General features: G+C 34.8%; 1 protein-coding gene and 1 pseudogene across 14 annotated transcripts in view; one reads left to right on the top strand and one right to left on the bottom strand.

Moving 5' to 3' along the window:
• The window catches only part of ERBIN (erbb2 interacting protein), a 119338-nt gene that overhangs the window by 53469 nt on the left and 51845 nt on the right, over nucleotides 1-14024 (bottom strand). For all 14 annotated transcript variants that reach the window (XM_072826635.1, XM_072826634.1, XM_072826636.1 and 11 more), the window contains 4 exons: nucleotides 10907-10985; nucleotides 9266-9355; nucleotides 7537-7593; nucleotides 1331-1394 (listed from right to left, as the gene is read on the bottom strand). In XM_072826635.1, the coding sequence (XP_072682736.1) occupies nucleotides 1331-1394; nucleotides 7537-7593; nucleotides 9266-9355; nucleotides 10907-10985 (290 nt within the window). The remainder of the gene's footprint in view (nucleotides 1-1330; nucleotides 1395-7536; nucleotides 7594-9265; nucleotides 9356-10906; nucleotides 10986-14024) is intronic.
• Nucleotides 2500-6155, top strand: LOC140633714 (transcription factor BTF3 homolog 4 pseudogene; annotated as a pseudogene).

Here is a 14024-nt window from a genome sequence, read left to right as displayed (position 1 = left end):
TGGTTAAGGGATCAGACTCTTAGTTTTGGCTCAGGTAGTGAGTGATCTTAGAGTTGTGGGACCTTAGCCCTGCCTTGGGCTCTGCATTCAGCATGGAGTCAGCTTGAGATTCTCTCTCTCTGCCACTACACCCCCACCCCACCCCTCTAGCTCTGTCTCTAATAAATAAATCTTTTTTTTTTTTTTTTTTTTTTTTTTTAATTTTTATTTATTTATGATAGTCACACAGAGAGAGAGAGGCAGAGACATAGGCAGAAGGAGAAGCAGGCTCCATGCACCGGGAGCCCGACGTGGGATTCGATCCCGGGTCTCCAGGATCGCGCCCTGGGCCAAAGGCAGGCGCCAAACCGCTGCGCCACCCAGGGATCCCTCTAATAAATAAATCTTAAAAAAAATAAAATAAATCTTAAAAATAAATCTTAAAATAAAATCTTAAAATAAATCTTAAAAAAAAAAAAAAAAAAAAGACTGCCAGTCATTTGAAATCTACCATAATTTTAAAAACCAAACATAGGGCAGCCCGGGTGGCTCAACAGTTTAGCACTGCCTTCAGCCCAGGGCGTGATCCTGGAGATCCGGGATCGAGTCCTGCATCAGGCTCCCTGCATGGAGCCTGCTTCTCCCTCTGCCTGTGTCTCTGCCTCTCTCTGTCTCATGAATAAATAAATAAAATCTTAAAAAAAAATTATAAACATACTAAAAAAAAATTAATGATGATGATATTCAGGCCAATGAATTCCCCTTCAGAAAAAGTATCTAGCTTATTTTCTGAGTTCTCTTGGAAAGCTCAGTAAAAACAAAAATCTACATACATACTCTTTTCCTTTTTTGTTACATATCATAGCACACTTTGCATACAAAACAAAAACAATTTAGAGGTCTTATTAGAGTCTTATTACCAACTGAAAAACAACAGTTGTTTCACTTGATGTTTTCTCCTTAGCTATTAAGTAAAATTACAGAAAAATATTTTATCATTGAATAAATTCCTGAGCAATACTCTCAGGGAGCTACTTTTGACTCAGAAGTAGTCCCTCTGCCTGTGTCTGATTCATTCTAGATTCCCTTATAACTTCTCAAATTGTCTACTCACTATGCCTAAAAACTTTTAGTTACCATTTCCATGGGTTTCTCATTTATTTTACATTTTATTCTCACTATTGTCAGGTATTTCTGTCTGCTTAATTTTCCCTGTTAAGAACTTTCATATTGTTTTTTTCTCAAAAATATGTATCTTTATTTTACTCTTAAAAATGCTAAGAAATAAATACATTAATTTTCACATGTTCTCAAACTTAAGACCTCTGGATAAGGACTAGTATGAACTTACCACTTCTGTGAATTCATTACTTCCCAAATCCAGTCTTTCCAGCTGGGTCAGTCTATTCATGGTTCTATGTACAAGGGATTAATGAAGAATTGAATATAGAAAAATATCAATTAAATGGAAGCTTTCAAGAGTAATAGTGTTAAACATTCTCATGTAGTATCTAACAGTCCACGTAGACAAAATAAATGTAATTTCTTAGAAAAGTATTCTAAATTTAATTTCTCAATAAAATAAGTTGAATTATTTTCTCATTTTGGCTTCTCATCAGGTCTTCATCTCTATTCATAAGTAGTCACAGTAAATTCAAACACATAGACCAGAATATGTGTAACTGGTTTTCATTGTTTTTAAAGAATAAATTTTCATATAATATAAATCAACTAATGAATTAGACTGGCAACTACATAGTAATTATTACCATTTTTCAATATTGGTCACGTATTTGTAAAATTTCAAGATCGCTAATTCTGAAAATTAAGACTCAAAATTTTAAGAAAAGTAAGGACATTTCTCACCACATTTTCAAATTAATTTCAATACAACTCAAAGTTTTATAAGAATCACAAATATAATGAGTTAGATAAAATTCACTTTTAACTTCCAACTTACTACCAATATTTCTCTGTAACTACAGCAACTTGGAAAATATACAAAAACTAATTTCATAATAAAATAACTAAATTGTGCTTTTATTTCTCCTTCAATATGGTATTTTAAAAACCTAATTGGGATGCCTGGGTGGTTCAGTGGTTGAGCGTCTGCCTTTGACTCAGGTTGTGATCCCGGGGCTCCCGGGATCGAGTCCCACATCAGGCTCCCTGCATGGAGCCTGCTTCTCCCTCTGCCTGTGTCTCTGTCTCTCTCTTGCTCTGTGTGTCTCTCATGAATAAATAAATAAAATCTTTAAAAAAAACCTAATCAATAAAAACACATATTTATACTCTTACATAGCTACTTTTAGAGAAATGTAGTATTTGATAGATTGAGGTACTCTCAGCTACCCAAATAAGAACTTCGTGCTATAATCTTTTAGAATATGACAAAATGAAAGCAAAATACAGCTATTATCATGTTCCCAATATATATTAATATGCTAATAACTTAAAAATTAACATCATTAAGAACCAACAGGCTCCTTAAATGATAACCCAAGAACACAGACATTTTATCTTTTCTGGAAACTTAACAAATTAGAAAAAGTAAAATAAAATTCACTTAAAAGCATTTCTCTGTTTGTTTTTTTTTTTTTTTTTGGGAAAAAACTAACAAACATAAGAGCACACATAATTGGGGGCACCTGGGTGGCTCAATAGGTTAAGCACCTGTCGTCAGCTAAGGTCATGATCCTAGAATCAAGCCCTGCGTTAAGCTACCTGCTGGGCAGGGAGTCTGCTTCTCCCTCTCCCTTTGCCCCACCAGCGTGCTTGTGTGCTCTCTTCCAAATAATTAAATGTCAATCACACACATAACTGTAACGCCACTATTGTTACTGACCTACTATTAGGGGAAGCTAATTTTCCCTAACCCTTTCATTTTAAGTATTCCCATTATATCAACATTTCTTTAACTTATTTCACAACAACCATTTTTTTTTTTCCAAAGCTGCTTTATTTCACTTAGACTTATTAAGCTCCTAATCTCAGGTACTATGAAGTACTATGATTTTATTTCCTTTACTCTTATCTTTGTCCAGAAAATCTCTAAGTCAGTTGTAGTTTGCTTCATAACAAAGCAAAAGGTACTTCCAGGATCTTTCTGAAGAAAGATTAGATGCTATGGTATTAAACTACGTCTATAATACTGTATCTGGTAAACATCTGAGAAAAGTAGAGAGGTGTATGAGGAAGAAGGGAAGGACTAAAAGAAGACATAATCTTAATTTTCTTAATTCAACACTCTTAAAATGACAAAAGAACATAGGAAATCCATAAGCAGCAGTTAAACATTGTATCAACAGGGTAAGGAATACAAGAGTATAAAAAAGAAGTGGTCCCTAGGAAAAATACAATTATGAATGACATCTTTAATAAGCAAAGTTTTAAAACTGATCCAGGAAAAAGTGAGTGAAAGATCTATGTAATAAAAAAAGAAATATGGTGTAAAAGCCTCAAAGTGTCTCCATCACAACTTGCGTTAGTTTACACTGGCAACCTTGGTCCTACTAAGAGACCTCAAAAGTCTAAGACAAAATTTCATGTTTTCACTTTCGAGTCTTTTAAGATCCAGCTTCTTACTTCAAGGAGAGACTAAAAACTATCTCTCAAATTTCTTCCTGTTTACCTCTATAATTCTTTTGTATTAATGACGCCTTTTTATCATCTCCTCTTGTGTCACAGAGGAAAAATAGACATCTTTCGTGTGCTTAGTCCTGGCCCTCTGGTCCTCAGAGGTTATTAACTTTCACATAGCTACATATATCTAAACTAGCTTTCCCACTGCTTTCATCTTTGATTACAATAAGGTTCACTAACATAACCTGGAAGCATATGACTTTCATAACATTTAAATACTGCCTCTTTGTAGTTTGTGAGGTCTCGAAAGTTTTAATCATGAGTCTTAAAAAGAAAGCTGTAAAGATAATATTTGAAAATCCATCAGAGCCCAATTTAAAGTTAAATAAGGACATAAAATAATGAGTTAAAATTATGGTTTCACATAAACCATATTAATTGTAGGCTGAGCTATTGTAAATGATTTACATCTTATTCAAATCTTTTACGAAGCTGTCACTGTTTGAACTAAGGAAGCATCAACACCAGTACCACATATGTAAAGTATTTAAACCTTTTTGAACTTAATATGGATCATAATTCTCATTTTAATTTATACTTACAACCATCACTAAGAATTCCAATAATTTCTGCACTGAACAATCATCAGCTCATAGATAACGTCTTCTGGGAATCAGAACTAAGATATGCTCTTTGTCCTCAAAGACTTAAATTCATGGGGAAGGTTACAAGTCTATCTGTATATGCATATAAGTTGGGCAGGTAAAAACGGGAGTAAAATGTATTTAAAAAATAAGAATAATGTGGTAAATTTCATAAAAGATACAAATAAGATGCCACAGAAGTTGAGTAAACAGAACTAACTCCTGGGGAACTGGAGATATCTGCCTTAGAAGGTAACAATTAACTCTTTGACAAACCAATTACAACAGAAGTCAGCAAAGTTTTCTGTAAATGATCAGAAAATAAATAATTTAGGCTTTGCATACAGTCTTTGACCCAAATATGTGACTCGAACTCTACAGAGCAAAAGGAGCCATAGACAATATGTAAATAAATACAGGTATTTCCAGTGAAACCTTATTTACAAAAATAAACAGTGGGCCAGAGTTAACAAGATGGTAGTTTGCCAATGCCTGCACTGTAAAAATGCAGCAATAAATTCTGGAAGTTTTAAGGTTTTTTTCCCAATAAATGGACATAGACCACAGTGCATTTTGAGTGTGTACATCTGTTTTTAGTCTTACCTTATTTCGCTTGGACTGCCATCTTTTTTTTTGGACTGCCATCTTTTTTTGATGTTAGTTTACCAGTAGGGGGCCCTCCACCCCACTTCTAATTTAAAACAAACTATAAAATCGGACAAATCGTTTGAACTACCATTATCAGACTTCACATGAAGACCCTACAGATCTCACTAATGAATACTATAGAAGAGCCCTACTATATGAATTGGGACCTCTATATAGGACTCGTGAGCTTTACAGACATATTTTGGTATCTGTCACAAAGGACCTAGTTCTGGAAAGCTATGCAATCCCTATAAAATACCAAAAACAGATGTGAAAATTTTATATTCAACATCACTGATTAAAATATGATGACCACAAATGCCAGTCTTTTAAAATAACTTTCAATCATATTTTAGACATTACAAAGTTAACATTTCTCTAAGGACTTAAGAATTAAAAATTCTTAGGGTGCCTGGCTGGCTTGGTCAGTAGAGCATGTGACTCTTGATCTTGGGGATTATAAATTTAAGCCCCACATTGGGTGTAAAGATTACTCAAAAGTAAAACCTTCAAAAGAATTAGAAGTTCTGGAGGCAGCCATCTTGCTCTTGCTGTGTGCTGTTGTTGGAGGACCCTCCCTGCTTCAGATTTACCAACAGCATGAATCAAGAAAAGTTAGCCAAACTTCAGGCTCAGGTCCAGATAGGGGGCAAGGGTACAGCTCGCAGAAAGAAGGTGGTACATAGAACAGCTACAGCTGATGACAAAAAACTTCAGAGTTCTCTAAAAAAACTGGCTGTGAATAATATAGCTGGTATCGAAGAGGTGAACATGATTAAAGATGATGGGACAGTTATTCATTTCAACAATCCCAAAGTCCAAGCTTCCCTTTCTGCTAACACCTTTGCAATTACTGGTCATGCAGAAGCCAAACCAATCACAGAAATGCTTCCTGGAATATTAAGTCAGCTTGGGGCTGACAGCTTAACAAGTCTTAGGAAGTTAGCTGAACAGTTCCCTCGGCAAGTGTTGGATAGCAAAGCACCAAAACCAGAAGACACTGATGAAGAGGATGATGATGTTCCAGATCTTGTAGAAAATTTTGATGAGGCATCAAAGAATGAAGCTAACTAAAATTTTTTCTGGTGTTTGGAAGCTGGCATGGACTAGATTTAACAAATCAGCTATGTGGTTCCAAAGTTTTACAGACATGGAGAACATCAACTGTTACTAGTTCAGTAATATAAATATTTTGTATATTAATAATGCTGTTTGTTCAGCATTTTTCGGTCATTTGATTTTGCGTTTTGCACTTCCTCCCAGGATCTATTCTTTTGGTCAAAATACGAAGTATTGGTGCAATTTGAGGGTGTTTTGGTGTTTGATTCCCAGTTTTCTGTTTTTTTTGTTTGTTTGGGCATTTTTGGTGTGTGTAGGTCTGTGTATGCGTGTGGGTATGTAGGTATACAGTGGAGAGCAAATTGGAAAACGGTTCTATTTATCGTCCTTCTTCCCCCAGTAGAAAATAAAACAAATCTTTACAATTGTTACTTTTATTTTTTTTTCTAATCACAGAATTAATGAAAAGTGACTGTCTTCGATTTCATATCTGAGGAGATTTTGCCCTTGGAAGTTTGGTTTTAATTTGCTTTGTTAACATATTTTTCATACATTTCTCTGGGTTTAAAATGTCTTGAGATATTTTACCACCAGCTCCATGTTGGCATAGTGGGTAGCATATCTCTGGTGCATCTGCCTTAGATTCACTTACCTAGTTAGACCCAGAAGATTTTCTTCTAGCTTTCTTCCTAAATGCCTTTTTCCCTTTCCTTTTGGGCTCCCAGTGGCCTAGTCAGCCTTTGGTAATGCTCTTCCTCATCTTCTACTAGCCTGAGAAGGATGTTCTCCATATAGAGTTAAGTCAGTGCCTAATCCCTCTTTTGGTAAGACCTTTTCCCCCTCATCTTGAGGAACAACAGCTCCATCTTCAACGTTTTATTTCCCCCTTGATTTTATAATTTGGTAGATTTCAAACAGGAATAGCTAGCATGTGCTTGCTAAATAATTTTATGCCAGCCATAGACTCATTCCCCAACACAAATGGTCATTCTATGAAATGGTACTGGCCCCAGGAGGATTTCTTCAACCACTCTCCTACTCTTGGTCTTGAACCTACCTCTGGATTAGATCTTACTGTTGTAGCTGCTCACAGCATCCTCCTGCATGCTTAGAGTAATGCTTTTGGGGGAACACTGGTAAAATACAGTATTTATTTTTTTCACCTCCTTTCAGAGGACTTGTAGGTAAGTTGCATTCATTAATTCAAGTTTCCCTCTTGCTGTCTGATGATAAAAGCTTGCATTTTGCTATATCAGCATTTGTTATAGCCAATATTAAGGACAAGAGTTAGAAAATCTATAATTTCCTGGCTCACCCGCAGACTATGGCTTAACCTTGCAGCATATCAACTTATGTTTCAAGCCAGATATCTTTATTTGATATCTAAAGTGCAAGACCAACAACATATCAAGAGATCTATAGGCAAGAAGGCAAAGCTCTTGTATTTTTTTTCATCCAGACACTTCAATTTATTTTATAAATTTGTTCATTTTTCCTGTTCTGTTTTATATAATACATGAACTTAACTACAAAATAAAGTAACAGTAATAAAATAACAAAAAAGGATTATAAAAAAAAAAGAATTAGAAGTTCTTACTTTAGAAAGGATAGCATCTTTACTTACTTTGGCAACATTTTCAACTGGTTTTCTCTAAGTTCTAATATCTGGAGTTTAGTTAATCTGCAAAATAAAATAACAAATCAAGCATCTATGACAGAGACAATGAATTTAATTACCAAAGTGATGTCTAACTCTAAAGTTTAAAAGCAACGAATAATTATTTGTAATCACAAAGACAAGACTATTTCTGCTCCTCAGAGAAAAATTAAACACTTCTAAACACATTTAAAGCACAAATTGATTGCCCCTGAATATCAATCTTACAGCATTTCATGCAAAAAATCCCTCCCCAAAATACTAGCCATCAGTATATCAGAAAATAATTCAACTTCAGAATCTAGCTCCGAGAGAAAAAAAGAACAAGAGAAACTAAAGGGACATAAAAAGGGACAAATCCCCTGGCTCTTCAGTGATGTACATACCAATAAAATTAGAGGGAAAATAAGAAGATTGGTTGGTCTAGAGGTGCTAACTAATGCCACAATGTCAATTATATTCCAACACATAAATGTATCAAATCAACACGCTGTATACCTTAAACTTACACAATTTTTTTACCTGTCAAATATATTTCAATAAAAAAGTGGTCCAAATGTCAGATATAGAAAAGGAATCTAACAAGTATACTAACTTTTTATATATTCATGTATAATGTATATGCATATTACACATATATATCTACATATGCATGTATATAAATATGTGAAGCATGATAATGTGGCCCCCACAGGACAGTCATTGGGCTACAATAATACCCAGAATTCTTTTTTCTTAATTGAAATGTAATTGACATATAACATTATTAGTTTCAGGTATTCAATGAAATGTACATATGTATATATTGTGAAATGATCACCACAGTAAGTGTAGTTAACATCCATCACCACAGTTAAAAAAATTCTCTTTCATATGATGAGAATTTTTAGAATCTGCTAACAGCTTCCAAATACGCAATACAGTATTGTTAACCATAATTACCACACTGTACATTATATCCCCATTATTTATTTATAGTTGGAAATTTGTACTTTTTGACCACCTTTACCCATATTGTCCAACCTCTCACCCTTGCAACACCAATCTGTTCTCTGTATCTTTTAGATTCCACATGTGAGATCATACAGATTTATCTTCATTTAGAAACAAAAAGATGACTAAAATTAACATGTCAATAAATAGCACTTTCTACTAATTAGTTTTAAAACAGTAATAATTTGCTATTAGTCATTCATTCACTAATTCATTTTTTCATTAAAAAAAATACTCAGAGACTATAATGACAAGAACTACTCTGTTAAGATATTGGTAGGAGTGTGCCAATGGGGTGGTCCCCAGAAACACATTTTCTTTTCTCCAGAATTGTCATTCTAGTAGAGGGGACAGATAAATAAAAAATTAGATCATTTTCAAATGTGGTAAACACTAAGAATAAAGCATTCTGTGTATCCAATATATAGAAATTACCCACATTTAAACTATTTTGCATACTTTAAAAATCAATTCAAGTCTTAAATTACCTTTTTCTTCTAAATATTCACTGCTTATTATATACTTGGGAAAAGAAATTCAAAGACAAAATAACAACTGAAAAAACTATAAAAACCACAGTGCTTGGAAGTAATTACAAAAGAAGAGCCTATGAAAGTGTAATTAATAGTATTACAGCGACTTGTAGTTTTGTAAACTTTATAAGAGCTAACAAGAAAAGGCTTTAGAAGAAACTGTAATTTACCTGCCAAAATTAGCTGGCAAGAATTCAAGGAAAGCATCATTTAGATATAACTGGGTTAGGTTTAACAGCTGAGAAAATCCATCAGGAAGCCTATATAAAATACATCAGAATTTAAGTTAAATTAATACACAGAATTTCAGTCTCATAGAATCTAAGAATATGTCTACCCAACACATGTTCTTAACAGGTAACCTTTTTACTTTAATGAGGGATCCTCAAGTTGAGATTTCCTTTTTGTAAGAATTTACCTGTTTCAATGTTTATGATGACTTCTCTTTGTAAATAGGAAATGAGACAGTATTTGTCTCAAGAAGATAAAATGTCCACAGAAAGGTCAAATATGAATGAAGCATGATGCACAGAAATGTACTTAGGACATAACTATGACATCAGTAGGCACTCTTGAAATTCGCTTTATCTAACGTCAGTCCAAAGGAGTAGATAAGGAATTCTCAACTTTGACAGTACTGACTTTTGGGGCTGGATAATTCTTTGTAGTGAGGAGGCTGTCTTCTGCACTGTAGTGTTTGGCAGCAACCCTGGCCTTTGTCCACTAGAAGCCAGGAGCACCACCTACCATCATCGCAGGTTTTAAAAACCAAAACCATCTTCAGAATTTGCCAAATGACTCCTGGGAGCAAAATTATTCCTACTTGAGAACCACTAGTTTAGATTATTTTCAATTTCAATATCTGCCCCTTAAATAACCAAATAAAGATTGCATAATTTTATAATAAGCAAAAGAAAAGAAATAACACAAAAAGCTACATGACATTTTAAGGCCATCTGAGAACCTATATGTACTATCAGCTTTATCTTTGTTTCCTCTGGTTAACAAAAGAAATTCTAGATCTAGGACTGGATGCTAAGTATTTTTAGCTAAAAATAAACATCTTCAGTATATGTTTTTCCTGGATTTTAACAAGCACCAAGTTCTCTTGCAGTGAGACATCTCAGTCTTTGACTCATCTTGTTTCTCCTCTAAGTCACATTCCTTCATCTACCACAGCAAATGAAGCATCACTGTTTGAAAATACTCTATAAATACAGTAGTGTAATATGTGAAAGCTAGTTTCAGTTTTTGACTTAGCTATACTAAGCCATGCTCTACTCATCTTTTGTTTTCTATCCCATTTTTGTAAAACTGAACAGTTCTGGTGTTAGGAAAGCGTTCTATTTATAGCCATTACCACCACAAAAGAATATTGATGACTTCTGGTGTATGGTGCAACCAATCACATGTTTTTTCTTTTTCTGTTGTTCTTATCTCTCTGATCTTTCGGTTTCTTTTAGTATTTTTGAAAGTTTTAGGGTGCTACAGAGCTGATTTGTGAGCGAAGGTATTCTTACATTGTGCAAGTATCACTAAGGGAGGAGACCTGGGTTCTGGCCTCATTCCTTACACAAACTATCTGTGAGACCTGGAGCAAAATACTAGCATTATGGATGCTAAGTTGCCTTTGTAAAATATGGAGTTAGAAATAGGATTTAAAGGATTTCATTTTAATCTAAAACTGAAATTTTGTATAGATTTATGGTTGTTAATCAATTACTCATTAAAAATATAGAAAGTGATGTTCCACTCCTATTTCACAGCTATTTTATTCACAAGAGCAACTTGTAATTCAACTGAAAACTTACTTGGAAATGGGGTTTACACTGGCCTCCACAACTGTCAAAACTTTACAATTTTTTATATTTTCTGGAAATTCCTGTATTCCTAGAAAGAGAACAGATAATAATCAAATTAAAAGTATCTGCTACAGGGACACCTGGGTGGCTCAGTGGTTGAGCATCTGCCTTTGGCTCAGGGCATGATCTCGGGTCCTGGGATGGAGTCCCACATCGGGGTCCCCGAAGCGGGAGTCTGCTTCTCCCCCTGCCTGTGTGTCTGCCTCTCTCTCTGTCTAAGGAATAAATAAAATCTTAAAAAAAAAAAAAAAAAAAAAGGACCTGTTACAAAGGATAAAATAATAATAAATTAATTCCTATTTACCTTGCAGATTCAAAATTTATCAACTAGGATCTAGACAAACTGATACCTGCCAAACAGAACTACTCTACAATTTCTCTTTTCTCTTTTATCTTTTGTTTATATGCCTCTTTATAATTGCCAGTTATTAGTTTTACCTCCCTTTGCTTCTCTTATGTCTTCTGAAAACCAATGCCTTCTCTATTTGATGATGTTAAGGATACAAAATACAGAACACTGAGGAGTCTGTTTTTCTGACAGAAAAAGACACATTATTTTTTAAGTGCTGGGCTCCAGATTAAGGTGGTCCCTAACATATATATAAAAGACAAAGCTGAAAACAAAGCTGAAGATAGAAGTAGTAGAAAATCTACATTTGCTATATGACTAGATATGCCTGGTGGCAGTCGCTGACCAATACTTCTGTAAAATACCATACACGTGCTGGAACAAGCCAAATTACGGTAAACTTTCTAAGCACTTACTCTTACTTCCTTGAAATATCTCAGGAAAAATATAGTAAAAATAATTTGCGAACAATATCCCACAAACTTCAAGTAGCAATGTTCTACTCCAGACTAAAAGAACACTAATAGCTTTTTGAAATATTACAAAAATTCTGTTTATAAGACTCATTCCTGTACTAATACGATATGAATATTCAATATAGTTGACATTAAAGGATCATTTAAACTTCTTTAAACATCATTACTGTATCATTCTACCTAAGTTTACCACAGTGCCAAGCACAGAATTTCAAGTGATCAAAAATTAATGATGCAAAATCAACTGGCAAATACTACAGTAATAAATGTTCAGTTAAAATTCATCACACACACAAAAAAACCTCATCAGTAGATACTAATATTTGTGGGTAAAACGATTATGAAAAAAACAGAATACTAATAAACTCTCAAAGTTTCTCCCAAAAAGATACTTTTTAATTATAAAAGGAAAACAGCAATTACAGTAAAGAAATCTCACAGGCATCACCTTAAAATGCTTCAAAGGTAGCAACACCAGTTAGCATTATCCTATGGAACCAAATCTAAGAGGCACTGGGGAGGGATAGGTATCGTTGTCATGTTAATCACAAGCAAACATCAAACAAATCCAAACTTAAGGAAATTCTATATAACTGCCCAATAAACTTTAAAACTATCAAGGTAAAAAAAGACAAAGGAAGATGGAGGAACTACCCAGGTGAGAGGTCTCCTCTAGACTCAAGAGTAGGATTGGTAGACTGTATCAATGTCACTATCTTTCTTGTTTTAGAGTATCACAAAAATGATACCACTGAGGGGAAACTAGGTAACAAGTACACAGGACCAATCTGCAATTTTGGTGCAATTGCATGTGAATTTACAATTTTCTCAATAAAAATTTTCAATTAAAGAAACCTAGGCTCAATGATTCCTTAAGGGAAGGCTTTATCATTGTGGTTATTACAAATCCAATTTCTCTAACAGTCAAGATAATTCATTTTTTCTATTTCAATTTAGGAACTTTTATATTGCCTAGAATTTATAGAGTTCGTGTAAATCTTCAAATAAGCAAATATAAACAATGACAGATATCAAATGATATTAAGGAATTACTTTTAACTGTCTTTTTTCAAGTATGAAACAGAGTGGTTTCCATCTTGAAATACTTATGTATGAACGAGGTTGTTCATGACTTGCTTTAAAACAATCAGAGGTGAAGGGGTACTTGACTGGCTTCATCAGTTAAGCGTCCGACTTTTGGTTTCAGTTTAGGGCATGATATCAGGGTTGTGAGATTGAGCCCCACGTGGGGCTCCACACTCAGCACAGAGTCTGCTTGAGATTCCCTCTCCCCTTTCACTTCTGCCTCTCCTCACCCTGTTTGTTCTGTCTCTCTCTAAAATAAGTAAGTAAATAAATAAATAAATAAAATCTTAAAAACAACTATCAGAGATGGCCAAGTAGGAGGTTTAGATGAAGGTATTCAATACACTGATACATGCTTAAGTTGCCTGATAGGTACACCAGGTTTATTAAATTCTACTTTTGCAAATACTTGAAATATTCCACTATAAAAGATTACTACGGGGGGCACCTGGGTGGCTCAGTGGTTGAGCATCTGCCTTCAGCTCAGAGCATGATCCTGGATGATCCCGGCGTCCTGGGATCAAGTCCCACATCGGGTTCCCTGTGAAGAGCCTGCTTCTCCCTCTGCCTATGTCTCTGCCTCTCTCTGTGTGTTTCTTATGAATAAATAAATGAATCTTTATTTATTTTTTATAGATTTGTTTGTTTATTTATTTATGATAGTCACAGAGAGAGAGAAAGAGAGGCAGAGACATAGGCAGAGGGAGAAGCAGGCTCCATGCCGGGAGCCTGATGCGGGACTCGATCCCGGGTCTTCAGGATTGCGCCCTGGGCCAAAGGCAGGCGCCAAACCGCTGAGCCACCCAGGGATCCCCATGGATAAATAAATGAATCTTTAAACAAAAGATTACTACTGTTCAGTTACTAGAAACAGACCCAGAGACAAAGAAAAGGACTTCAAAACAGTTACTGTACTTAAAGGGAAAAAAGTGACCAAAATGGTGGAAAGGAAAAGGTTAAATTTAAGACATAAATGAAACCTCACAAAGTATAGTCCCAAATAAAAAAATCCAGGACAGGATTAAAAGAAGACTGGGGTGCCTGGGTGGCTCAGTGGGTTAAGTGTACAACTTCGGCTCAGATCATGATGTCAGGGTCCTGAGATTGAGCCCCACATGGGGCTCCATGCTCAGTGGGGAGTCTGCTTGTCCTTCTT

Source organism: Canis lupus, chromosome 5 (genome assembly GCF_048164855.1).
Source record: "Canis lupus baileyi chromosome 5, mCanLup2.hap1, whole genome shotgun sequence".
NCBI classification, from domain to species: domain Eukaryota; kingdom Metazoa; phylum Chordata; class Mammalia; order Carnivora; family Canidae; genus Canis; species Canis lupus.
Note: the sequence above shows the minus strand (reverse complement) of the source record. Positions and strands in the feature narration are given on the sequence as shown.